The 27,654-nt window shown below is 37.0% G+C and overlaps 1 protein-coding gene across 2 annotated transcripts in view; it reads left to right on the top strand.

The window, feature by feature from the left end:
* LOC6050984 (trace amine-associated receptor 1) overlaps nt 1-27,654 on the top strand; it is a 118,190-nt gene that overhangs the window by 84,061 nt on the left and 6,475 nt on the right. For both annotated transcript variants that reach the window (XM_038256545.1, XM_038256546.1), the window contains 2 exons: nt 10,450-10,522; nt 16,587-16,912. In XM_038256545.1, the coding sequence (XP_038112473.1) occupies nt 10,450-10,522; nt 16,587-16,912 (399 nt within the window). The remainder of the gene's footprint in view (nt 1-10,449; nt 10,523-16,586; nt 16,913-27,654) is intronic.

Consider the following 27,654-nt stretch of genomic DNA (forward strand, 5'->3'; position numbering starts at 1 on the left):
GCAAACATCACACATGTGACCGAATTCAGGGCGCAATTTCGGTCATCCGAGTGGAGGGACCAAGGCTACTCCGGGAATCTATTTCTTCCATCCCGGAGAATAATTTGTTTCGAGAGCACCGAAAGGTACGGCCTGGCCGGATCATTTTTCCACGTGGAAAATTTGAGTGTTATCGATGCTCGACAGACCATCCTTGGAATCCTGGCCGGCACGCTAAACAGTCCCACCCTCATGGATCCACTTTCATTCAACTCAAATTGCAACCCAATACCGTTCTTCGTCGAAGCTCCATTCAACTTTCACCGGCGAATAATTCTTTCCTCCTCAAATGCAAGCTGCTGGTACCGAGGATTCATCAATGGCTCCGTCCAAGCAGGTACAGATACAAAGTCCACTCTTGAATCTCTCGCCCCTTAAATCTCAACCCCCTCCGAAAATCGCCAGGAATCAAGGCGGCCATTCTGGCCCTGCTGGAGGTCCGACCGCAGACCATCAACCTGAAGGACGTCACCGACATGCAGTGCGTGCTGTTCAAGTACTTTCGGCCGCAGTCCCCGCTCGAACGGCTCTGGGCGATGGTCAACCTGGCCAGCGTGCGGCAGCTTGTGGCCATCGTTAGCACAATTGTGGCCACGTTCAGGATGGTGCGTGGGATGGTGAGGAGTTTGTTCGAGTGGAAGCTTCAAGTGGAATAAAGCTGAAGGTTTTAACTAGAATGTTGGAGAATCTAGAAGACACGGATTTGTTTTTTTTTAATTTGACCGCCTAATAATTTCCACGTTTTGCTACATTAAGATTTATTTAAACAAAAAGAGGAAAAAAGGAAAAAGAAACTACACTGAAATTAAAAACGGACAAAATTTCTATATTCTAGGAATTTCGCCTCTTTTCCTAGTTTTGTAATCGGGTTTTCTGGATTACTAAACAAGGAAAAGTGGTAAAATTCCTATAAATTTCTTTTTTTTTATTTCAGTGTATGTTGTGTTTTATTATTTAATTGTATAACTTTATCAGGACTGTGGAGTCAGAGTTGGATCCGGAGTCGGAGGAAAAAAAATTGGAACAATTTTCGAATCTACATTAACCCAGCAGGCTCATTTTTTCATCTAGAACAAAAATTTTCATTTTAAATTTCGTGTTTGTTCTAACTTTGCAGGGTTATTTTTTAGAGTGTAACAATGTTCTACAAAGTTGTAGAACAGACAATTCGATGCCTCTGTGCTCTTTTATGCTAACTAGATAGGAAAACCAGCAAGCTTAGAACAAGAGAGCACAAAGGCATCGAATTACAACAAAAATATGTATAATCATAAGGGGTTCACTACAGCATCACAAGTTATTACGATTTTACAAAAAAGTTTGTTTTTACTTTTTTCTTTTTTTTTATGATCATTTTTTCAAAGCCTTTACATTTCAAAGAAATTGAAAATTTGACAATATACCTCTCCCATACTGAACAAATTTGAAACAAATTAAATTTTTTGTTGAAGTTGTGAAACTGAAACTTTTTCAAGGACTTTTTCTATGTGACTTAGTAGGCCATTTTAGATTATCAGTTTATCCATTCAAATGTTCATACAATTTTTGAGCTGTCCATGTTCGTACAAAAATGCTCTCAAAATATAAAAAACAGTTTCTTGAGAACGGGTTTTCTGATGATCGCCAAGTCTCTGGGCAAGTGATTGGTATTGATGAGAAGAATTTAGGAAAAAAATCAAAACGCTAAAATAAATTTGGGCTTTTTTTCATTTTTTTTTACGTAAAAAATTGAATTGTTCAAATTAATTATTCTTGTAAATGTTGAAGATAACCAAAACAGTCTTTTTTAAGCCTTAACATGATCAAAATTCAATGTGGCCATTTCTCATTTTTTTGGCTTTATTTTGGAAGGAAACTTCAATTTAAAATCGAAAAGAACATTAAATTTTTTGATGATGCGCTCAAAAGAAAAAGTTGTAAAATCAATATACTTTTTAAAACTACCTTGAACTTTCACTCACTTCGGTTTCAAAGTGCTTCCGCCGGGGTTCGTCATCATTAGCACCAAATGAAAGTGAAAACTTGCCCCTACTGGCCACATCATGCTCGTCCTGATAAAGTCACCAACGAGTTGAGTAGATGGCACCCATAATTATTCCAATTAATTATCGAACTTCCGCCGGGTTGCTCACGAGGCTGCTCCTCATTTGCCACAACTTATGTGATTCACATCGGCCACCATCAGAACCGCCAACGATGATGGGGAAGCAATTATCGCTAAGGACTTTGATGACGGACGCAAAGTTAACCAACGGTTGATATTGGCTTCGTAAAAATGCTAAATGCCTCCACCGTAAGTGATCGATCAACGGGGTATTGCACAAACTGTCTTGCAACTCTATTATTAGTTTGTTCTCAAGATTCGAACGCGGTTGTGCATACTTTAGCTGGCTTATTGGCCAGAGTGACTTCTCACTTTGCTGGAGCCAAACACAATTGAGCAAAGCTAATATTAGCACTGTGTGTGTGATATCGATTATGCTAGCGGGAAAGGTCCACGTGTTCGTGTGGGTATGTTCATATGTGACACGTGGGCCACTTGGCAGAGTGAGAGAGCGTCGAGTTTCCCTTTTTCCATATGAAACAATGCATGCTAGTTTGTAGCCAGAATGGTGCCTGGGAAACTCTTTGACTGCTATCGTTCGATCAATTGAGAGCTATAGCTACGTTTACAGTTTCCTGTAATTTACGCAAATTGGGTTTCCCCTTCCTAAGTACATCCATATTTTCAGTTGTGTAATCCAAACAAAATCAATAACGCGTAATTCAAATTTAATTACACCGAAAAGCACTGAATCCTTTTGTTTTGTCAAATTGGAAAATTTGAAATTTGATTGGAGTGCCAATTGAGTCATGCCAATCTATTGTTCCATTTGATAACACTAATTTGGGCCCAATCAAAAGAGGCTCAAAACCGGCTGCTCCATCAGAACTCGACAGCTGCTGCACTTGATTTATTGAATCTTCAAAAATAATGAAATTGGCTTCCATTTTTCGGTCGCATACAGTTTGTTGCAAATGTTCTAAGAAAAAACCAATATAAGGATGCAAATTGGCGTTGATTTTTTTCTCTACCTACACGTGTTGCATGCCAAATTCTGGTGTCATATTCTTGTTGATGGTTTGTCTGGGTTTAGGCGCTATTTTTATTTATTTGTAGTTTTGTTGTTCCGTTTTGTTATGATGATATTTATATTTATATTGAAAGATTCGCCAAAAAATAACCCATTGAATTTTGTTTGGCTTGTAAAATTGCTTTAATCATTGTGGGTTCCTTTTCAAAAAGACATTTAGTATATGGGTCATCCCATCTGAAGCGGAACAGCACTTGAAAATTACCATCTCTGATTCTGTCCAAATTTGGCAGAGCTGTTGAGACTATCAAAACATGCAAAAATCTCGAATTTCATCCAAATCGGACCATCCCCTCCATTTTTGTACCCTCCCAAAAAAAAAACAACTTTTTGGCGATTTTTGAGCGAAACCCCTATCTTCAAACGACGATAACTCAGGAACCACGAATCCTAGAGGGTCGGTCTTAAACTCAATTTTGAAGGAAATTGGACGTAGAATCCATTTCTGTGATCAAAATTTAGATTAAAATATGTTTTCTACCTGTATTGCGCAATTGAAAACTTTAAATGGCCGTATTTCAAAACAGCCCTATTTATTTTTTTAATTTGACCTCACCAACGTATTCCCCGTCCGATTTTACATAAGAATCACTTATCGACCGAAAGGAATATGTTTCGTTCCAGAGATATCGAAATTTAAAGTTTTGAGTATTTGAGATTACCTGAATTAGCTACACTCGCCGCCTCTGCTACACAGCTAAAAAAATAGTAATCCAGCTGCGTGTAAAAGGCCTGGGTGTAAAATAAATATTGCATTATTTTATGCAGTTTAATGTGATTTTACACCCTGAAATATGTAGCCTATCAGTATGAGAAACCTACTTGACCGAAATGTCAAGCTCATATATGCGTTTATCCTTTCCATTCTTCATCGGTCTGATGGCCGAGCGGGCTAAGGCGCCAGTCCATACTGTTGGTGCTGGGTTTGAATCCCGTCGGTTGCAACTTTTTTTTTGTGTTTACAAAAATTGTACATGCAGTGTGTAATATTAAGTGTTTATTTTGACGAAGGTGATGTGCATGCTTTTGCATGCGATTTTACTATCGGATTTTTTGCTGTGTAGAAACAATAAGTCGTGCTGATGAATAATTACTACCTGGTGTTCAGTAAGATGAATTATTTTTATAATTTTATACGATTTTGAGATTTTGACGATAGATGAAATAACTCTCATGGGGTCTAGAGCTATTGCCATGTGCGGTAGCGAAATAGTGCCATTCAGCAAAACCCCAAAATCTGCCTTACGGGTTGAAAGGTTGATCATATTGAACCGATTTTTATATTGTGAGCCAGTTTCATCTGAATAATTGATGATTTTTTTCAATTCTGTTACATGTGGACAGCAGCTTTATGGTCTTTCAAGATTTCTAAATGATTGACAAACAATAAAAAAAGATTATTGTTCGGACGGTGTCGAAATCAACACAACTGAATTTGATCTTAATCAGATAATTAATCAGATTGATCTTTGTGATTTACTTACATTTTTCAGTTTGATACTTTCCAGAAATCCTCTTGCTTCACGAGAGTTTTATTCATGTTAATTCATAATTTTTAACACGATAATGTATCGTACACTTTTTCTTAAGTGTTACTTACAAGATCAATTGCAATTTCCTGCTAGCTCTGCGGGAATTCCATTCTTAGGCTATCCATTGGGCTAGCAAACAAATTCACTGTATACTATTTTTTAATTTAAGATTATACAGCATTTTCCTACAGTGCTGTACATTCAATATTTGCCTATTTTGGTAATGATTATTTGGGATGAAATCTTATTTCAATAAAAGCAGGTAGCAGTTATTGATCAGCACGACTTAGTGCTTCTAGCAGAGGCGGCGAGTGTAGCTAATTCTGGTAATCTCAAATACTCAAAACTTTAAAATTCGATATCTCTGGAACGAAACATATTCCTTTTTGTCGATAAGTGATTCTTATGTAAAATCGGACGGGGAATACGATGGTGAGGTCAAATTCAAAAAATAAATAGGGCTGTTTTGAGATACGGCCGTTTAAAGTTTTCAATTGCGCAATACAGGTAGAAAACATATTTTAATCCATATTTTGATTACGGAAATTGATTCTACGTTCAATTTCCTTCAAAATTGAGTTTAAGACCGACCCTCTAAGATTTCGTCGCCATCGTGCTAACTTGTCGTACGTGCATTTTGGGCCAAATTGAGTTAAGAACGCCATATTGTGCAGCTTACAATGCCTCACCTTTTGACCTTCTCAGATCCCCAAAATTCGATTTCAATCCTGAGATATTCAACAAAAACCGAAAAAACTCCGTGCATTTTTGTCACTTTATATATGAAAGTAGTTTCAATCTTGTCGTGCTATCTTGTCACTCCATAAAAATTGATGTAAGTGTGACAAAAGGCCAAAGGGATTCCAGGCCAGGAAAGTCAGGATGCGTTTGTCGCACGTACAAGCTAGACTACCGTAAACATTTGTATTTATAACTCGGGACTCCAGCAACCAACTTCAACCAAACTTTGGGACAATGCACAGAATGGTGAGCCAAACAAAACGTGTTTGTTATTGTTTACATTGCGTGCTCTTGTTTTTGAATATTCAAGGTCAAACATTAAAACGCGTTTTTCTCGGAACGTCAAAATAGCGCGTGCGACAAGATAGCACGACGACGTCGATTTGTGGTTCCTGAGTTATCGTCGTTTGAAAATAGGGGTTTCGCTCAAAAATCGCCAAAAAGGGTACAAAATTGGAGGGGGTGGTCCGATTTGGATGAAATTCAGGATTTTTGCATGTTTTGATAGTCTCAACAGCTCTGCCAAATTTGGGCAGAATCGGAGATGGTAATTTTCAAATTTGCATTTTTTCTTGCACACTTCAGGTGGAATGACCCATATTTGGTTTGTTCTGAAGAATTTTGTTGTCTTAAGTCAATTGAGTGGTTCTCTACGATCGCAATTCGACCTTTCTTTGTATTTTTTTATTTGAACAAAACTTTGTCCATGTTATTCCTATGTCCAAAGAAATCATTTTGCATCGTAACGGAATCGACGTAACACCTTATAAATGTGGCCCTCTTAAACCTTGCGGTTTTGTCAACGGATCCACAGGCGTGTATCGTTCTTTTTGCGACAAGACTCCGCCTCCCGGGTCTCCTAAGTGTGAAGGTATGGGCACGGGGAGAGGGCACCGAATACCTATATTTACACTTAGAATTTGCATCGTAAGTTTTGTTTTAAATACGAAATAGGTATGTAAATGTATAAAATCCTGTATTTTGAGAAGGGATTTTCTGATCAATTTTTCGTCCTTGGCAGAGTTGTAGATTGTGACTTTTCAGAAAGAATTGGTACATAGAAAATGCATATTTTCCATTAAAATAAAAAAAAAACTTGATTTTTTCGGCACTCGTCGTATTTATCCAACTCGGTGAACCTCGTTGGATAAATATACGACTCGTGCTGAAAAAATCCTCTTTTTGCAACTTGTTGCATAAACTACTATTTTGCAATTCCGTCGTGAAACTAGGGTAGAGGACCCAGTTTTCGCCCTGCTCCAGTTTTCGCCCACCTACTGGATTTAATCTGTATTTAGCAAACTTATACCATTTTTGTATTGAATTTACTATGCAGGTTTACATATTCATTCATTTCTAGTACTAATTGAAACTTTCCTAATGCATTTCTATTGTTTATAAAGTTTTTATAAGCTTTTCAAAAAAAGCCTTACTGCAGCCGCCATATTTTTGTCAATTTAGACTACAGCGGGTAATAATGTTAATGAGGGAAAACAACTCATTTTGTCCGAAAATAATGTAAATGAATAATTCATTAGTTCACTGTATGCCTGAATTTCATGAAAATCTAGTGATTTACCTGTTTTAAACCTTTACTAAAGGTTATTTCAATAAAATAAAGTGGGCGATTTCTGGGGCCATGAAAAAACATGCGATCCAGTTTTCGTCCAGGGCGAAATCTAGTAGTATGTTTCAGATTTTATCTAGAACCAGTTTTCGTTTACCATAAAAACTTATCTAATCGCAGCGAAATGTGCTATTTGGAGCATTCTAGAATATTTTAAAAGGATAAATAATCATTTTGATTACTTTCATTCATTAGGGGGTTTTGGTATAAACATAAATTCAAAAATTAAATTAAGCTATGATATGGGACACCTAGTTCAAATGCAGTGAATGTTTACTGGTACAGAGGAGAACACAGAGGATGGAAAAGTAGTTACACGTGTGCTTTAATATTTTTACTAAGAGGTACTTGAAGTTTTATATTGAGCCAATTCGAGAGCGAATGACCCATTAGGGTGTAATATCAAAATCGATTTTTCAGCACAGCACTTTTTCAGTTCCTATTGGGTTCCTCAACAACTCTCCAAAGTTTGGGACCGATTGGTTTAGTCCTCACTTTGCGCAAAGCGATTCAATTTTCCATATAAATTTGTATGGGGAAAACCATTTTTTTGGATTTTTATATTTAACAATTCGACGTTTCATGCCATATCAAAATCGGACTCATATTCGGATGCTCTGGAATCTGCTCTACAACTTTCCAGAAGAGAGTATGGTGTTAACTTGCTCCTGAAAGAAGATATAGCGTCCTCAAAACTCGTCTAAAACGTGATTTTCGAGCAAAAAACACGTTTTAGACGAGTTTTGAACACGCTGTATCTTTTTTAAGGGGCAAGCTAGCACCATACTCTCTTCTGGAAAGTTGTAGAGCAGATTCCAGAGCATCCGAATATGAGTCCGATTTTGATATGGCATGAAACGTCGAATTGTTAAATATAAAAATCCAAAAAAATGGTTTTCCCCATACAAATTTATATGGAAAATTGAATCGCTTTGCGCAAAGTGAGGACTAAACCAATCGGTCCCAAACTTTGGAGAGTTGTTGAGGAACCCAATAGGAAATGAAAAAGTGCTGTGCTCACTAAATTTGGACAACTTTATTTTTTTCCATACAACCATATTACACCCTAATGACCCATAGAGTTAAAGCTCCCCTAACAAAATCAACAACAACATGGAGCTAATTGTAACTGTGTGCCCTTATATTGGGTGAATAGGGACACGTGAGTTCTATCACAAATTTTGATTTAATAATATTTTTTTAGTGAGAGTGAGAACATGTTTTGGTTTAAGTTAGGTTAAGTTGGTTTAAGTTACAACCTCAAAATTAGTAGGATATCTGTTAAGAAAACTCCTAGAGTTTTTTGAACTTCAATTTATTTTATGACATAATATGTGCACATCAATTAAATTGAGCTTCGAGAACATGTTGTGCATCAATAGGAGACCATATTTGCTTAGCTTTGTGTCATAATTTCATTTAATTTCTTGATTTTTGTCGTGGGCGAAAACTGGTTCCAAGGGTGGGCGAAAATTGGATTTAGGGGGGCGAAAATAGGCTCTTCAGAGCACTTTATTAAAACGCAAAATTTTATCAAAAATGAATATGTAAATGATAAAAACCTTGTGGAAACTTAAAATCAAATAGTTTATCAACGTTCTACAACAAATAGAACCAAAAACCATAAAATGTCATTAAATTCTCATCAAATTTCCTAGATTGCCACTATAAAGTGGGCGATTTCTGGGTCCTCTACCCTACTTACTTTTCCTGTCATTCTTGAACGACGAAACAGCCTACTTTTCTGTACTAAAAATAACAGAATCGAATAGTATCCCTTTTCAAAACAAATGCTGAAAAGTTTTACTTTTCAGCACGGGAATGGATGCTGAAAAGTTGAACTTTTCAGCACTTGTTAGGAAAAGTTATACTTTTCAACATTTTTTGACTTGAACGATTCATTGACTCAATGCATGGATATTTGTCCTCTAATTCTGTCCAAAGGGTGTTTTTCGGAATTGCAAAAAATGTTGTATGGAACTCGTTGCAAAACTTGATGTTTTCAGCACTCGTCGTATTTTTCCAACTCGGTGAACCTTGTTAGATAAATGTACGACTCGTGCTGAAAAAATCCTCTTTTTGCATCTTGTTGCATAAACTACTATTTTGGGAACCTTTTGGGTAACAAATAACTTTTAAATGAAATACTCTAAGTTTAGCAATGGTATAAGCTCGAATTTTTATCCGGTCAATCTGTTGCTGTATTTTTATGACAAATTGTACATAGAAAAGATTTTTATTTGGTCGTATTGAGGTTTCCAGCTTGGATGTTGCGATTATTTCAAAAAAAGCTAGAAATCTGGTAAAATCGGGTTGGATACTTTTAATTTGATGTCAAATTTGTAATTAAGAGTCTCTTGAGGCACATTCATAAGAAATTTGATGGATATAAACATGAACCCATCGATTTCTATCGACTTTTCTGTAGAAAAATCCTAAAAAATCTTCAAATAAATCTTCAAAAAAAAAGTTGCTCTAGACCCCCCGACGAAATATTTCGCTGGACCCCGCAAAATGTCGGGAAAGAGCCCGTCTTTCATGGTGCCAAATTTCAGACTTACCCAATTTTTTATCTTTAGTTTGTTCCAGGAAACACACCGTGATATTGTCTTAAAATTCAAATAATTCTACAGCAAGCTTTCAGGAAATCCCAATATTCAACCTTTACTTTATGTTGCATAAAATTCCACAACATAACAAAGAACAATAATAATAACCACAGCAGGACGCAATTTTTGGCTACAAAATTGCCCTCCATCCAAATTCACAGCAAGTGGTTTTGCGTTTTCCCCTCTCGCAAACGAACCAGAAAACTGCCCCCTTGGCCAACCGGAGCGTGTCTTGATCGGATTGATTTGAGGGACGTAAAAATTCCACAACCAGAAAAAAGTTCAGCACAGAGCCCGGAAATCTCGTATAATATATTTTAAAATTAATTCTCAAAGAGTGACCAGCCACGTGGCTGAAAATTTCAATAATTAAATTACCACTACACAGAGAGAGAGATTGCTGCTGCTGTTTTTGAGTGCTTTTTCGAGTTGTTGCTGCTGTCGGTGCTGAGGAGTGATAGTTGACCGTTGTTGTTGGCACACAGAGTGGCAGCTGGCCGCCTTTTTGGGGGGAGGTTGCACGGTCACATGGCTTTTTCATGGTGCTGTAGGCAATTGATTTTTGGTTTTTTATTCGGTCCGTTGAGGATTATGCATGCAAACAAGGATAAAAAAATGAAACGATTTCCATCCACCAGACCAGACACCTGCAGCACCAGGTGGAAACATCGTCAACAGTTGAATGAGCGCGCAATGGTTGTGTTTGATTTGTATGATATTTGTTGATTCTGATTTTATATTATACTTGTTTTCAATTTCATTCACAGGGTTGTGTGGCAATATTGAGCGTCACGTGGATTTTATGTTTGACCTGTTTCGGGTTGTTGGTGCTGCCAAAAGGTAAGTGTTTAAAGTTTATCTTAAAGTAGCTTAAATCGATTTTCCAATCCAGACTAAAATGTCACACGAGAAATTTCCAACCTTTAATTGAGCTCACTTTCACCGTCATGTCGTCATGCAGCGGATTCAATTTCAAGATTTACGACCCATAACTTTACGAATCGCCGGCATAAAGCAAACTTACGACCTTTTGCGCGACTTGGTGGACCACACTCGCAGCCGAGAGTCCTTTGGCCTTATGAATAATGTACTGCTCTCTTTAAAGCCATCCTAAATATATGAATATCCTCTTCCTGGTGTGGCGAACGCAAAAGCTCCCGTCGTTCCGCACCCTCAAGAGCTACCATAATCCCGGCAACAATGTATGTTTACTTCCAAACGTTATTCGAGTGCTGGCCAGTTTGAAGGGGGAGGGTGGCAAAATGTGGCGAAATTTTACCCACATTCGTCAGCCTGGGCGCAGGATTTGGTTAGGCACAATAGAGTCCACCAAGTGGCCAATTTGTTTGGCAGAGACCGTAACCTGGGTTGTTCTGCGAGGACTTTTGGGGTTTCCTTTTTGTAAAGAGATTTTACGGCAAATTTATTTGATTTGGGCGAAAGAATGAATGAGCAAGATATCCACTCATGCAGAAAGTCATAAAATAATGAGACTTTTTTTTTGAGAACAGATACTCTGGTTCATATTTTCCATATTTCTTTCATATTTGACTGTATTGCTCCTTATATTTGTTTTGGAGAAAAGTACTTTTTGTATTACTTTTCATTATTTCAACAAAATAAAATATATTATTAATGTTTGGTTTGTCTATGCTGTAATCAATTACTAAAAAACGAGTTCGATTTGCGATGCCTTTTCGTTGGGTCGCAAAATTTTTCGCGTCCGTCGCAGTGTGTTTTTCGTTTTTTTCTTCGCGTGCGTGTGTGCGTGTGAAGGTGCGGCTGGCTTTGGCTGTCCCGATGACAGTTAGCCAGTTCGATTTGCGATGCCTTTTCGTTGGGTCGCAAAATTTTTCGCGTCCGTCGCAGTGTGTTTTTCGTTTTTTTCGCGTGCGTGTGTGCGTGTGAAGGTGCGGCTGGCTTTGGCTGTCCCGATGACAGTTAGCCAGTTCGATTTGCGATGCCTTTTCGTTGGGTCGCAAAATTTTTCGCGTCCGTCGCAGTGTGTTTTTCGTTTTTTTCGCGTGCGTGTGTGCGTGTGAAGGTGCGGCTGGCTTTGGCTGTCCCGATGACAGTTAGCCAGTTCGATTTGCGATGCCTTTTCGTTGGGTCGCAAAATTTTTCGCGTCCGTCGCAGTGTGTTTTTCGTTTTTTCGCGTGCGTGTGTGCGTGTGAAGGTGCGGCTGGCTTTGACTGTCCCGATGACAGTTAGCCAGTTCGATTTGCGATGCCTTTTCGTTGGGTCGCAAAATTTTTCGCGTCCGTCGCAGTGTGTTTTTCGTTTTTTCGCGTGCGTGTGTGCGTGTGAAGGTGCGGCTGGCTTTGGCTGTCCCGATGACAGTTAGCCAGTTCGATTTGCGATGCCTTTTCGTTGGGTCGCAAAATTTTTCGCGTCCGTCGCAGTGTGTTTTTCGTTTTTTTCGCGTGCGTGTGTGCGTGTGAAGGTGCGGCTGGCTTTGGCTGTCCCGATGACAGTTAGCCAGTTCGATTTGCGATGCCTTTTCGTTGGGTCGCAAAATTTTTCGCGTCCGTCGCAGTGTGTTTTTCGTTTTTTTCGCGTGCGTGTGTGCGTGTGAAGGTGCGGCTGGCTTTGGCTGTCCCGATGACAGTTAGCCAGTTCGATTTGCGATGCCTTTTCGTTGGGTCGCAAAATTTTTCGCGTCCGTCGCAGTGTGTTTTTCGTTTTTTTCGCGTGCGTGTGTGCGTGTGAAGGTGCGGCTGGCTTTGACTGTCCCGATGACAGTTAGCCAGTTCGATTTGCGATGCCTTTTCGTTGGGTCGCAAAATTTTTCGCGTCCGTCGCAGTGTGTTTTTCGTTTTTTTCGCGTGCGTGTGTGCGTGTGAAGGTGCGGCTGGCTTTGACTGTCCCGATGACAGTTAGCCAGTTCGATTTGCGATGCCTTTTCGTTGGGTCGCAAAATTTTTCGCGTCCGTCGCAGTGTGTTTTTCGTTTTTTTCGCGTGCGTGTGTGCGTGTGAAGGTGCGGCTGGCTTTGGCTGTCCCGATGACAGTTAGCCAGTTCGATTTGCGATGCCTTTTCGTTGGGTCGCAAAATTTTTCGCGTCCGTCGCAGTGTGTTTTTCGTTTTTTTCGCGTGCGTGTGTGCGTGTGAAGGTGCGGCTGGCTTTGACTGTCCCGATGACAGTCAGTTCGATTTGCGATGCCTTTTCGTCGGGTCGGTAAATTTTTCGCGTCCGTTGTCGATGTGCAACAACAACAAAACCCTATCATACCATTTCATCTCGATACATCGTAACTCGTCGTTCGCAAAGTTAATCAGTACCTCACTAAACATCAATCATTCAAAACTCGTGAAATCATCTCAAGTTAAAAATTACACTGTTTAACCCTTCAGTTTTAATTACAAATGATTTTGGTTCTATCTTTCCACAGCCGGCTGTCTAAGACTAGACCATTTCATTTAAAATTTAACAACAGATAAACGGGAAATGTCTCATCCGCAGCCTCCGATTGCTTGCCTTGAGAATAATACAAAATACCATTCAACAAACACTATGATTTTGGGTCGCATCATCATCTTCTATGATGAATCCTGACCAAACACCCTATCCTACTAACAAGTTTTCAGGTTCCTGGCGCTCGTGGGGTGTAAGCACAGAGTAAATCAGCTGCCCTAGTAGCAACCTGCGCTAACTAACATTCCCGTCCCTTAAAATCGAGGTCTACAAACTGACATGGCGGGCGCCGTTGGTGGCCAATGACTGTTACCTATTCGCAACTGATCTAGCTTTAGCAATCATGGTGTTTTATCTTTTCAGCGCATTCATACATGCTGTTGATAAGGGAAACATCACTAGATCGTCGAAGCCTATAATCAGTAGTGCTGAAAGGATATTACGGTTCTGTTCAGCAACGGAGGGGCAACCATGGGTGATCTCTCATGCTCATGCTCATGCTCATGCTCATGCTCATGCTCATGCTCATGCTGTAATCAATTACTAAAAAACATATCATCTAAGATAACTTTTATTCAAGGGTAGGCTACACAATGGTCATGTCTGGTTTTTCAAAGTTTAAAAAAATCATATGTGATTTAAAAAAATAATTTCTTCAAAACGTTTAAATAGGGGAACACGGTTTCTCACATTTTTCAACTGAAATGCAATTTAATAATTGTTAAACTTAAATCAGGACCATTTTTTTTAAATTTATATAAATGTGAGGTTAAGTATTTAAAAAAAATACAAAAATGACATTTTGTGTTGACATTTAAACTAATTTTGAAGCATTAATCACTAGTTCTAATAGAATTTGCTTTCATTTTGAAAAGATTTTTAAGCTCTGTTTCAATGACTTAAGTGTGTACTTGTCAATTAGAAACTAACTTGTAAATAAGAAACTAATTATTAATGATTTTGTCGTAAAATTGTCCAAAGAATCCGTTAATGCTTTTCGTTTTTTCTTCGAATTCATCTTCATTAAGAAAATTACCTCAATCATCTTTTCATCAATGTTTTTTTTTATAAGTTACTTTTTATAAAGCGAACTTCTTCTCAAGGTTCGTTGAACAGTTCTAATTTTAATTTGATTCATTTGATTTGTATTTTAAATGCATTTAAAAGAACTATTTGAAACTAATTTTGTGAGCCTTAGAGTTAGAGTACTTTGTCAAGTTTATTTTGGATCCTCTGTAATTTTCCTATTTCCTAAAGTGTCTTCCTTGACCTGATCAAAAGTGTTAACTTACAAGTTATCGTACCCAATAAATCAACAAATTACAAAAAATTACATTTTTTCAGAAATCATCAGCGATTCAATGTTACCGTGGTTTACGATAGTGGAAAATACTTATTTTATTGCTGAATGTATCAACATAAATGAAAATATGGTTTATGAATTTATTAAGTTAACTGGTGAAAAAAGTAATTCTTGAATCGAATGATTGATTGGCTGTCAGCAAACCAAATACCTTCTCTCTTGTAGGGGGAGAGGGGGTAATATGCACCCCCGGGGCAAAATACACCCCCTGCTTTTCTCGGTATTTGGAAGACATTTTCCGGGAAAAAATCATAGAAATTGGAAGCTTAACATTGCTAAACCATGCTGGACAAATTTGAGCATTGCAGTATAAAAACAGCTCAAGTTATTTGCAAAACTTTAAAATGTTGCGTTTTCATCTAATTTTCATTGAACTTTCATTATGATTTTTGGACAATATAAAAAGCATTTATTGTTATTATAAGTATTGATGTATATAGTTTTTGCCGTAATCTTCATTATTCTGTAGATAGATGAGTCCAAAAACATCAAAAAATGCATTTTTAATATATATAAAAAATTTCGACGGTTTTGTTCGAACGCGAATCAATCCAATACGGAACGTCGGATCGAGGTGCTCTTTGTTGCGTTGGGTTCGTATAAGCCCAAGGAAGGTTCTTATGCCAAAAAGTTACAACTTTGGCCACTCTGGAACCGATTCCGGAAAATCTGCAGATTGTATGGGAAAAGTTGCGTAAAATCAAATTTTGATCACAGGAGGCTGAATAAAGAAAAAAAATTTAAAAACGTCAACAAACTAAAAAAGGAAAAGACGAAGTTTTTCGGGTAAGGCTTGTTTTTAATTAAATTTTCTGCAAAAAGCGTGGTCGGGGCAAAATGCACCGCTGTGAAGCTCCTTTGTAAAAACAGCGGTGTCATCTAGTGGTGACTAGTAAAAACTGCTTTTACCCGGTGCATTTTGCCCCATGTTGTGGTGCATTTTGCCCCGTTGTTGTAGAGCATTTTGCCCCAAAGTTGCGGTGCATATTGCCCCGCATGGTTGTTTGAAATGAATCAAAAATGTTTTTAGAAATTTGATATTTTCGAACAATTTTGAGGTTTTTTAAAACTTTTTTCACATGGATGACGAAGAATAAAAGTTGTTTTAGAACATCGAACAAAATTCTTCCAAAGTATTGCTGTAATGTTTGAGAAATCACAGTTTTCCCTTAGGAGGTGCATATTACCCCCTCTCCCCCTAATTTAAAATTTCAAATCACTTTAGAGTATTGTTTGGTCTAGATCCCAAAAAAAGTGATGTATAGATTTTCCGAAAACTGTGAAATCTTTAAGCTTGGATGCCTTTAGAAGTGTTATTGCAAATGGGACTAGGATGATATTATCTAACTTTCAAGGAATATTTTTGGGATATTTTTTCTCTTCTAGATAGTTGTTGGGCATGGCAACCCAAGCTACTTTGTTGAATCCACCAATATTTTATGTCGCAATCTACGCCTTCTACGACCAATTGACTATGGCCGGTATTGAAAGATTCAAATGAGACCGCTTTACATTTTTTTAATTATTTAATTTAAAATCACGAAATCATATTGCATTTAATTTTTTATGTCAGTGGGGTACATTAAGTTGTTTCTATGCGGCAAAAATGATTCATACACAATGATTACTATAAGTTTCAAAGTCAACAATGTTGGTAGATTCGACATGGGAACCGAAAAAATCATCAAATATTAGGCCAAAGGTATGCAACAGCACTTTTTTTGATAGTCAATCCTGAGAAATTTACCGTTATTTAAAACATATGAAATGCACTGTACACTTTCTAAATTTAGAAATAATTTAATATGAACTAATATAGAAGTGCTTGGCTAAAAAAAGGTGTTTTTGCGCCATGAGTTTGTTGGAGTTTATTGGTAAATATCCAATATATTTTTCATCCCAAACCCAAGCACATGCTCCAACTCCAACGGAAAACAAAAAAAAAACTATCACACTGTGAAAAGTTACACCACCACCGGAGGACTGTTCCAGCTTCCGCACTCGCAACGACTTTTAAATTGAGTTATAAATTCTTGCCCAACTTAGTTCATACAATTCAATTTCGGATGCCCCCTACCGGCCCGATGCTCTCGTCATAACTATATATTTCACCCTTCTCCCCCAGGATACTACTTCAACAAATCCGGTCTGCTGGCGTGCGAGCCGTTCTACAGCAAATCGTCCTACCGGATACTGTCCAGTTGCGCGCTGTACTTCCCGACGACCATGGTCCTGATGTATTGCTATGGGTCAAGTTTTCACGCCAATCGATACAGACTGGCGACGCCAGCCGGGGCCGGTGCCACGGCCAGTTCGATGGCAATCGCAGCGGTAGGGGCCTCAACGGCGACGGCGACGACCACCACCGAAATCGGCGGCAATTCGTCCTGCGCGGGAACACCGACGGGCATCTCCGTCGCGACGCCCTCCTCGATGTCCTTCTCAGAAAAGGTACGTTAATGGTGCTAATTTTGTCATACGTTGTCTCCGCTGATCCTCCGGAAGCAACTCTGGAACTATTTTTGAGTGTTTTTATTTGGTTTAAAAAATCCTTGAAATACAAAAAAAAACGTTTTTGTTCAACTTTCTCATTTTTGAGATAAAGGTCAAAATGCTTTACAACTCATACAAATGATATAAAATTGTTGTCGGTACACGGTGAAAAAAGAGTTCCAGGAATCGTGAACAAGCGTTTATGAAATTGGGAATCATAAACAAAGTGTTAATTTTCCATGGTATCTTCTTTTTTCTCGATGAATACAATAAATTTCAAAATATTTTAAAACAACAGTCCAAAAAATTATAAAAAATTAAATTACTAGCCTGAATTTTAAAATTTTAAAGAAAAAGTTGTTGAAAAATGGATTATAAACAAGTACCGTTGGTTTGTACGTCGAAAATTTACTGAAACTTTAAATATTTGTCAGCCCTTAAAATGTCTGAGCCATGTATAAAAATCCATACCTGGAATCCGAGGTGAATTGCTCAATTCCAAATAAAAACAAACCAAATAAATTTTGAGTCTCAAAATTTTGTCTAAAGTCTTGAATCTTAATCAAGACACTTGGTAGCATATCCTTTTTGCCAAACGTGGCAAAAAATTGCAATAAGTTTCAACTGTACAAATACCATCAAGATGTACTATAAATATTTTATTTTAATAGAATGCATGCAAAATATGCATGTTTGCATCGAATTCCACAAACTCCTTTTAGCTTTGGAATCACTCAAATTTTGGGCTAAATTTTTTGTAGACGGCATTTCTTAGGTCCTAAACCAGCTGTTAACAGCAAAACAATCGGTCATTTGTGTAACAAATTGGATTGGATTTAAAGAATTCACAATTATTAATTTCTTCCTTTCTTTCCTGAATCTTAGGAAGCTTATGGAAGGTTTTTTTAGCATTCGTTTTTATATAATATTAAATTGCTTGTTGCATTGATAATAATCTTTAAATATATTCGAAAGGAAAATTGATGCAAAAAAAAATCATCCAAAACAAGATGATGTGTGTGGATTTTGAAGCGTTCCATAATTCGAAGAATTTTTGTTACCAGAAACTCTCATTCTAGTGAAATCCGAAATACCTCATGGAGCTATGTATTTTTTTCCGTTGGATGAGGCCTCAGCTGTGCTTGAACATAAATACCACCTAAATACGTGTACGAGTACGTCTAGAATGCCCTCGACCAGACAGCGCTAAAGCCCACGTGAGCCGATTCCACAACATCCCAAACATGCTGGAAAACAATCGATTTGTTGTTTATCCAGCACGGTCGGACAAGCACTGCTACTAAACCGCGGTGGGTGTTAATTGCAATGTAATTCGGATTGTCGTTTCAATTATTGCGCTATAATGGCGCAAATCTAGACAACAAGCAAAGCGAGCGGAACGTTTGAAACGGACTAATAGTTTTGTACTTTGTAGTTTCAGCTTCGAATCAAAGTGCAATTTTGCATTGTTTCTCGATTTCTGGATTGAACCCCCTAAGAGGATCCCGTTAATGACGGCTTGGTAGCGCCGTCGGATATGAAATGGGTTAGAAATGGATTTTGCACGCTCGTACAGCTCACACAGCTCAGCTGAAATCGAATCGATTTACAATCGCGGCTTCAATTAGTAAAGGATTCGATAAATTTAGATCGTGGTTCGCCACAATGAGCAAGGAATCAGACGAGTGAAATTGGAATTGGTTTACGAGTTGGAGGCACAATTATATGATCGATGGTAGACGTGTGTGGAAATGGTTATAATTAATCGATGAAGGCTGGCAGGTGCTTGTGTGCCTATTGTATGTGTGAATGGTGAACTATCTTCCAATTGATGGCTGTTGGTATTGATTTCTATCACATATAATTAATGTTTTGTCCAATATTAAGCTGCCAACTCCTGGTTGTAGATAATCCTTGATAATATGTTTTTAATTTCCAACACTAAATTAATAATTCCAAACATCTGTAAATACTTTTTCTATGTTCACAATAAAGCCCACACATCCTTCCTCCCCTGTAGATTCTGTGAATTGTGATCCGTTGACAGAATTCACTCTGTTACCATAAATCAGGGCAGTGTTGGAATTCGACCGAGAAGAAGTAAAGTTATGCTCACTCACGAGCGGGGGGAGCGCGCTCTTTTTCGCTCGTACTCTCGCTCTCGCCACGAGCGCCTGCGAGAGTCGGGACTCGCGGCGAGAACTAGAGAAAGAGAGAAACATTTCTCGCGCTCATTTACCATGGCGAATATGGTATAAACAAGATTCAGAGATTAAGATAAAGCGTCTAAGATTATAGTTTTGGTCTTGAATTCAAATTTGTAAATATTTGTTTTATAATAGATAAGAAAATGTCACGAATGACAATTTTCAAATAATTATTTTCAAAAATAACAGGCGCTATTAAAAAAAAACAAAAAAACATGTGATTTTTGGTAAAATTCTGCTACATATCTCAAAAACTGTGAACTTTTTAGAAAATATGTCATATACTTTTCGATTATATCTTGATCAAATTAAATAGGATACAACAGTTTTTAAAATCACTTTTTATCATCAAAAACAAAAATAATTTGAAAGCAACATTGTCCACATTTTTTTATTCAAATATACGGATTTTGCATTTTTAAGTAAGCAAGGTATTAGGTTATTTTAGTTAAGATTGTAACTATTTTTTATCTGAGATTTCCTAATCGAAACCTACAATTTTGCTGAAGATTAGAATCGATCAGTGAATTCCTTCTCGAGAAATTAGGGGATAAACCAATCATGAAAACTGGATTTTGGTCATAAAGAAGCTTTTTTCCGAAGTTTTCAAAAATCAAATCAAATCAAATTATTCGCTCTGCAGCATTGCCTTGACGTTCTCGATTGCGAGATTCCTACTCGAAACTAAGTGTCCGAAGGCTTGATTGTTGAGGCACTTACAAACCTCTTTTAACCTTAGCTTCCATCCACCCCGGGATTCGAACTGACGATCTTTGGGTTGTTAGTACAACTGCTTACCAGCGACTCCACCGAGACAGGACCCAAGGAGACGACTCCTGCACCTGGACTGAGCTAACGACCTAACCTTTTTAGGTTAGTCCGGGACCAACATTTACTTCCCCGTCCGACGGAAGGCGTGATCAGACGAATCTCGTCTCGAAAAATGCCACCGGGACCTTCTGGGATCAAAACCCAGGCCGACTGGGTGAGAGGCAACCACGCTTACCCCTACACCACGGGTCCCGAAGTTTTACATAATTAATAAATATCACAAATTAATATCATGTTAGTAACACGATTGTTTTTTCAACGTCATGGTTGATTTTGTCTGTTTTTTTTTTTTTTAAATTGAATCAGGTCTTTTGAATATTTTTCAATGTTTATAATAAATCAGTGTCAAAAAAATATATTTTTCAATTTTTTTTTTATTTGACATATACTTTCTTGTGTTGATAATCATTTTCAAGTATGAACATGGGCAGTGAAGCAGTCTAAAAATATATTGATCTTGTGTTTTGTTTTAATGTACCGCAAATACCGCAAAACTTTTTTTTATTTCGAAAAAAATGTTTTTGGAAAGACTTTTTTTAAACTAATGATTGCAAAAAACTGTTCTTGTTATGAAAGATTTGAATAACCTTATTCAATCACAATAAATGTTATATTTTAAGCTTTAGCAAAGTTACTAAAATGTAATCTCAGTTTAAACATTCAATTGAAACTTTTCATGATTCATATAACCATTGTAACGCAAATCTTGACAAAGCTATGAACGTCACTCGAAACCATTCTGCAAACAATCTAACTGCCATTTCCAGACGCCTCCAGCACGCAATTATCCAATCTACAGGTTAACATCTTCACCTTCGCGGCACCTCCACCGTAATGACCGCAATAAATCAACTCAGCGGCGTTGAACCCACCCCCTCGCAAGAGCAAACAAATTATGACTGTAAACCATATTTTGCCCATCCCCACGCGATATTCTGCGCCCATTCTGTTTGCGTTGGCCATTATTCCGCGGGGCAATATCTTCTAATTCAATAGAGGCACCACCGACGGCGTCGTGAAATTGGAGGACAATTTCGCACGGGGAGCATGCAGATCACGTTCCGTACCCCAAAGTGGCCCACGCGTTTCGCGGACAATAACAAGGCAATATTCGATGGTGAAAACATTCGACACCCACAAACTTGCGCTCCTTTGTCATCCCCCCCTCCCCCAGAAAAGCGTGCTAAATTGTAAATTTATTCATGTAAGAAATCATCGTTTTTCCACGATTGCAAGGTTGACCTGGCCAGCACACCTAAGCTTGCCATGCCAAGTCGGAAGCTTGGAGGAAACTTCCAAATGACCTCTTTTTAACGCGCTATCACTATCGAACCACGTTTTCCGGACGGTTCCACGGATCTTTTGCTAAGGCACATCTTTATGGCCGTACTTCCGCCGCTGTACCTCCATTCGTTGTTAACGGGGGGAAATTCGAGGGTTTTGTTCGTTCCTGCGTACGCGGTGCTTTGAATTGAAGCTCTTTTCAGACACTTTTTCATTCCGAACGGTCTAGCTTTGAAGGTCCGGAATTTGGCACCGGAGACTGACGGCACCAGCTCAGTGGGTGGCCTCTGCAATTTCTAATAATCGACTTTTGATTGCCAGAATGTCACTGGGAATATTTCCGGGGAAGACAGTGCTTTGCTGGCTAAAAAGGTCTGGTTTGGAAGCGTTTACTCTCACAAAACGAGTAAGAGTACGCACATGAAGGTACAGTAGAGCTTCGAAGTCGCCTTTATTTTAGGCTAGCATGATAAGTTCTGTTAAGATCAAGTATGGGTCATTCTCGGCCAACTCACACGAAATCGGAAAAAGTAGCTATGACTAGAGGGTGAAGATTCTCGAGATTTTCAATTTCCCGGGAATCGAGAGTTGAATTTGGTCATTTCCCGGGAATTCCCGGGATCCAGGGAGTGTTTTTTACTATACCAATAGTGGCAATAATTTAAAAGGAAAAGCAATAAATTTGTTTTTTTTTTAATGAAATTACTTACAATATTTTCATACTTATTCTATGAAACGTTATTTTAAGTATCCTTATTATTTGGAGGAACTATATGTACCTTTTGATTTTTTTTTCTGAATCTGCAAGTACAAGATCGTTTCTTGAGCTTTTTGGGACTCAAAATTTTAGTTTAACATGTTTACAAATAATATATAATTTCCCTGTATCGAGATTTTTGCAATATGATTAATAACGACTTAAAGAACTTTTTTTTCCTTTTTAATGTCAATTATAAATATTCATTGAAGAAAAATTTACAGTTATCCGGAAAACCCGAATGATCACAAATGTCGGACATTAACTTTACAAAGATCGCCAGAGTTTTTTCCCCGAAAATATAATCCTAGAATTTTTTTTTGAAAAGGAACGAAAAAAGACAAAAGCTTAAAGGACCCTTTAAAAATATCTCTAGAATTTAAAATTGTGGTTGACGTGAAACACAATTTGACTTATTAACACCAAAAATGAAAATTACCTTTAAACATTACCTCAAAACAGACTATGAGGATTGCTATGCTCGAGAAAAAGCTTTCCCCTTTAAAAAAATAAAATTAAAAAAAATATTTCAAAGAAATTAGATTTTATATCTGGGAAGAAACAGCTAAGTATACTTTAAGGTAAATTTGTGGACCAAATTTTTTGGCTTCTTTCAGTTATAATTATTGGAATTTAAAATTTACACTTTCTGAATAAGATTAGAGAAGAGCTTGAACATCGAGCATTTCACATACAATGTTCGAAACAATTTAGAATTCTTTAAATAATTTTCTGATTAGTTTATAAAATTTTGCTTTGATATTTATATGTTCAAAATTTCCCGGGAGTCTCGACCGAAATTCCCGGGAATCGAGAGGTTCAAAAATGGTCGATTTCCCGGAATTTTTTTCCCAAGAATTCCCGCTCGTCACCCTCTAGCTATGACTCCTCTTCGATTCGTGAAATTTGTCCTAAGAGCAAAGGTGAGGCTGTACGACCCCTGCATTTTTAAACAAAAAAAATACACGTTTTCCGGTAAATTGTAGCTAAAAATGGTTAAGAGGTAAAAATTGTGTGTAAAAACTTAATTTTGCCATTAATGGAAAATTTAATGTTTATTTCGAATCAAGAGTTACTCAAATGTTTTTTTTTATTGAAAACTCAAGTTGATTAAAAAATTTCGTATTTTTCAAGAGTAAAACAAAGATCCACAAAGTTGTAAGGATTCATCAGAGAATGAGGTTTTTGTACTTGCAAAAATCATATTTTAAAAACAATGTATTGTTCAAAACAGTTCAAATATAAAATAAAATTTTAGATAAAGAAGTGTAGTGTTATCATTCAGGTTTAAAGAGCAGTCTTGTCGAAAAAGACAAACAGTATTTTTCATGCAAATTTATAATTTTTTTAAATCACGGGGATTTCTATTTTGTAAAAATATAAAAATAAGCTAATGTTTTCCATTTTTTTTTTTCAAAAAACATGCATCGATTTTATGGAAACAAAAGTCTAATCAACTGAAATCTGTATCTTTTGCAGGAATATTTTGATGGATTTGGTATTTTCGGCAAAATGAGGACTACGTAAAAAATAATTATAAATAATTATTCGAAATTTTTGAATTGAGCCCAACATATTAAATTGTAAAAATAAGTGTTTGAAGTCCCTTTCCAAATTTGGTCAGTCATATTTGTCCTTTTAGAATTTTCTAGAAATATAAAATTTTATGTTCTCTAAAACATATAAAACATGAAAATTAAAACGCTTATTTTTTTATGACAAAAATTAATTGAATCACAAATTATTTCAAAAGAGACAGATTTTTTCAAGAGATACAGACCATTTTTCGGATGAAAATTGCTCACAGAAGCCGTCAAACGATATTTTTGTTTTCATACGACTTTTTCAAATGCTTTTTCTTATGCTTAGGGCGTCCAATTTTCCCGGGTTTTGAATTTCCCGGGAAACGGGAAAAATATTTTTGAAATCCCGGCAAATCCCGGGATCCCGGGAAATTTTTGAAACAGTCATAAAATCTATGTTTTCATTATATTGATTATGTTTTCGAGTTTAAAATTATAGAATAAGCTCAAAAATATTAATTGATGATAATCTACACATCAATCGAAACAAGGACAGTAATTTTAAGATATTTTAAAAGGAATTTTAAAAATATTTTTTTATGTGTTGTGCTTTGGATTATAAAATAACCACAGCTTTATATACCATCATTAGGGGTGACATTGGGTTTGGGGGTGAGATCGGGTCATACAAACTTCAGCTATTTCGTATGACCCAATCTCACCCCCTAGACCCAATGTCACCCCTGATGACGGTACATTGTGATTCAAATTGATTTTTTTTATAAATATATTTCTTTTATTTATTTTCGTGTATGAAATGACTAGAAAAGCCAGAAAAAATTCTTTGAAAATGTAATAAAAAACTAGAAGCAGAAACAATTAAAAAACTAACTTAATCCACCTATGTGGTTGGAGCCTTCCTCACAACAATGGCTGTACACAAGTTTCATCTATTTTTTAGATCCGGCTTCCAAAAAGTACATCGATATCACTTAAGTGGCCATATCTCGAGACAGGGTTGCCAGATCTTCAATGTTTTGCACTCGTTGGATAGGTCTTTTGATGACCTAACCAACGATGGGTCGGATGATGGACCCGGACATAGCTTACATACAGTTAAGTGATATCCAAATATATGTGAAAACACATTTTTATACATAACTTTTGAACTACTTATCGAAACTTCAATCTGTATAAAACTCGATCTATGGGACCCTAAACCAAGTCGAATGCAACAAGTTCGGGACAAATCGCTTCAGCCAGTGCCGAGAAACATGAGCTAGTTTGTTGGTCACATACATACATACACACACACATACACACACATACATACACACATACACACAGATATTTGTTCAGTTTTCGATTCTGGGTCGATATGTATACGTTTTTATACGAAGTTCATTTTTAGAGCAGGATTATAGCCTTACCTCAGTGAGGGAGGCAAAAATACCGGTTAATGCAAATTTAGATTAAATTTCATGTTTTATCTCAAACATATTTGAGAAGATATCTTTGAGTTACTTAACTTACTTTATTGAATCTTTCTTAAATAATTACATTTGGTTTACATAATAAGTGGTCAGCTGTGGCTCTCAGCTTTAGTTTGCTTTTCGTGATTTAAACACTGTTCATTTTCATAACTTTAAAAGTATATGATTTATCATTTTTGTAACACTAGGTACAACGAGGAAAAAAAACTGTTAAGAAAACATAACCTAACCTAAAACTAACTTAAACTTTCAATAAAATAAACCAATCCTTGAATCAAGGGGTAAGCAATCAACTTGTTATCTGTTTCCACAACCAAATCTGAATTTGCAGAATAAAATTTGATTTTTTTTTTCTATTTTGGGAATTCCCGGGACAAATTATTAAAAATTCCGGGATTCGGGAATTCCCGGTTTTAGAAAAAAAACCTGGGATTTTTGTCCCGGGAATTCCCGGGATGGACGCACTACTTATGCTGCATTTTTCGAAGTTCAAACTTTTTTCCTTGGAAGCCTAACTTGCGTCCAAGAGAACTTGCGTCTAAGAGATCTTGTATCAGTTGAAACGGCGCTGAGTTATGATTTTTTGAAAAAGATATTTTTCCACCACCCTAATCCGAGTTAGATTTGTTACCCTAAGAGCCAAAAAGAATAATACGTAACTCATTTAATTGACCAAAGAACTCCCAGTTCAATGTTCAATGTAAATGTTAGGTACCTTAAAAATTCAAAAAAAATCATGTCTCGATAAAAAAAATCCAAACTTTTCATCAGCTCAAAAGTTCCCCCAATAAAATTAACAACCATGACAAAAACCTAAATTTTTGCTGAAAATTCGATCAAAAATCCCTTCTCAAGACAGCTGCCAAAATTTACTGTATAACTACTTAATGGACGGAACCAATGATGCAAAACTCTTTCTCCAAGAAGTTTCAGCTAAACAAAAAAAAAATCTTTTTTTAAAATGTCGATTTTGCTGAGATTTTTTTTTGCAAAAAATATACCGGTTCAATTTTGGATTTAACATTTTTTTATGAATATACGATCTTTACAAAGAATTACTGTAAATCTCTTTAAGGAATTCCCGAGCCACCCGTCACTTTAACCCCGTGGTGCGTTTCAAATCTGCTAAAAGGGAATTGTGTATAGCTGTAGGTATTTGCGTTTGTGAGAAAATGACAAATCTGTAGAATTGAGAGAGAAAAAAAAAGAGTCAGCTCCTTTATAACGCTTTTTTTATTATTTTTCTTCAAGAGGATTCAACCAAAAGAGAGCTCACCAAGCTTCGTTTGCAATGAATAGTGAATAATTTCCCGCCGTGAATGGGGCCACAATGAAAAATGCTTCCAGGGAGGCACTCTGCCACTGTCTCCGTTGTTGTCGTCGTCGTCGTTGTCGTCACAACCCAAGGAGGTTCATCCGAGCGAAAGTGTGTCGGGAAATCCCGTCGGGAGATTTGCGTGTCTGCGCGATTTGTGCTAAGCGTTCTAGCGCTCAAGGGAGTGGAATTTGAGCATGAATGGCGGGAATGTTTCACGCAATTTTTCAATTTTAATTTTGTGATATAACCAATTGTCATGGAATCACGTATGGTTTGATTCTAACTCGTTTACAATGATCTGAAAAAAAAAACATGGAAATAAGCATAATTTGGATGAATTTTGATAACCATCAATATAGAATTTGAGAAATCACAACCGAAAAATTGCCTGCAATACTGTTATTGCCTCATCGATGGACGATGAAATATAGCACCAAATTTATGATACATTATTCGCAGCAATATTTGATAGTTGCCTGATCGCTTTTTTGTCGTTGCGTGATGCCCCCCTCCGAGGTTTATCTTGCACTGTTTGGTCCCACTGGTGCTACGATGCTGCTGCCGCTGAGCAAATAGTGCTTTTTGTCACGGATTTTGTTTGTATGAATTCCGAACTGCGGGAATGTTTTGCCTAGCAACATTTGCAATTGAGATTAATCACACGCCAAGCTAGTTTTTTGCTGGAAACTAGTGAGCTGGAATCTTCCTATGAGTATTGAAAATGCTTTTTGTTATCTAATTTGTAAGTTTCCACTTTATGATTAAAATTAATTTAAAATTTTATAAATCAAGCCCATCATTTTAAACTACCAAAAAAAAAATATATAAAAATTGAAAATACAAGCCTAGAGTTGCATTGTTAGTTTGATTTTGGTTAACCGCGACAAATTGTCTTAAAATAATTCTTTGGCGTCGAACTGTCAACACTTGATCGCGGTGGATACTTTTCTACCACAATTTTTTTTATCAATGTGGTAAATGCTTTGGTGGATTTTTGACAAATCGAAATATTTCAAGAAAATTGACCGCGGTTAACCAAAATCAAATTAACAACGCAACTTAGGTTTCAACTAGGGCGTCCAATTTTCCCGGGTTTTGAAATTCCCGGGAAACGGGAAAAATAATTTTGAAATCCCGGGAAATTTTTGATGCAGTAATAATTTTAATTTTATGTTTCATATTAAAAAATATTTTAAAAATTATCCCTAAGTCACTACCGCCAACTGGAGATATTTAAACGGGACTGCAGTCTGAATAGATACAGGAGATGTTAGAGCAATAAATTTG

This window comes from Culex quinquefasciatus, chromosome 2, assembly GCF_015732765.1.
Source record: "Culex quinquefasciatus strain JHB chromosome 2, VPISU_Cqui_1.0_pri_paternal, whole genome shotgun sequence".
In the NCBI taxonomy this organism is placed as follows: domain Eukaryota; kingdom Metazoa; phylum Arthropoda; class Insecta; order Diptera; family Culicidae; genus Culex; species Culex quinquefasciatus.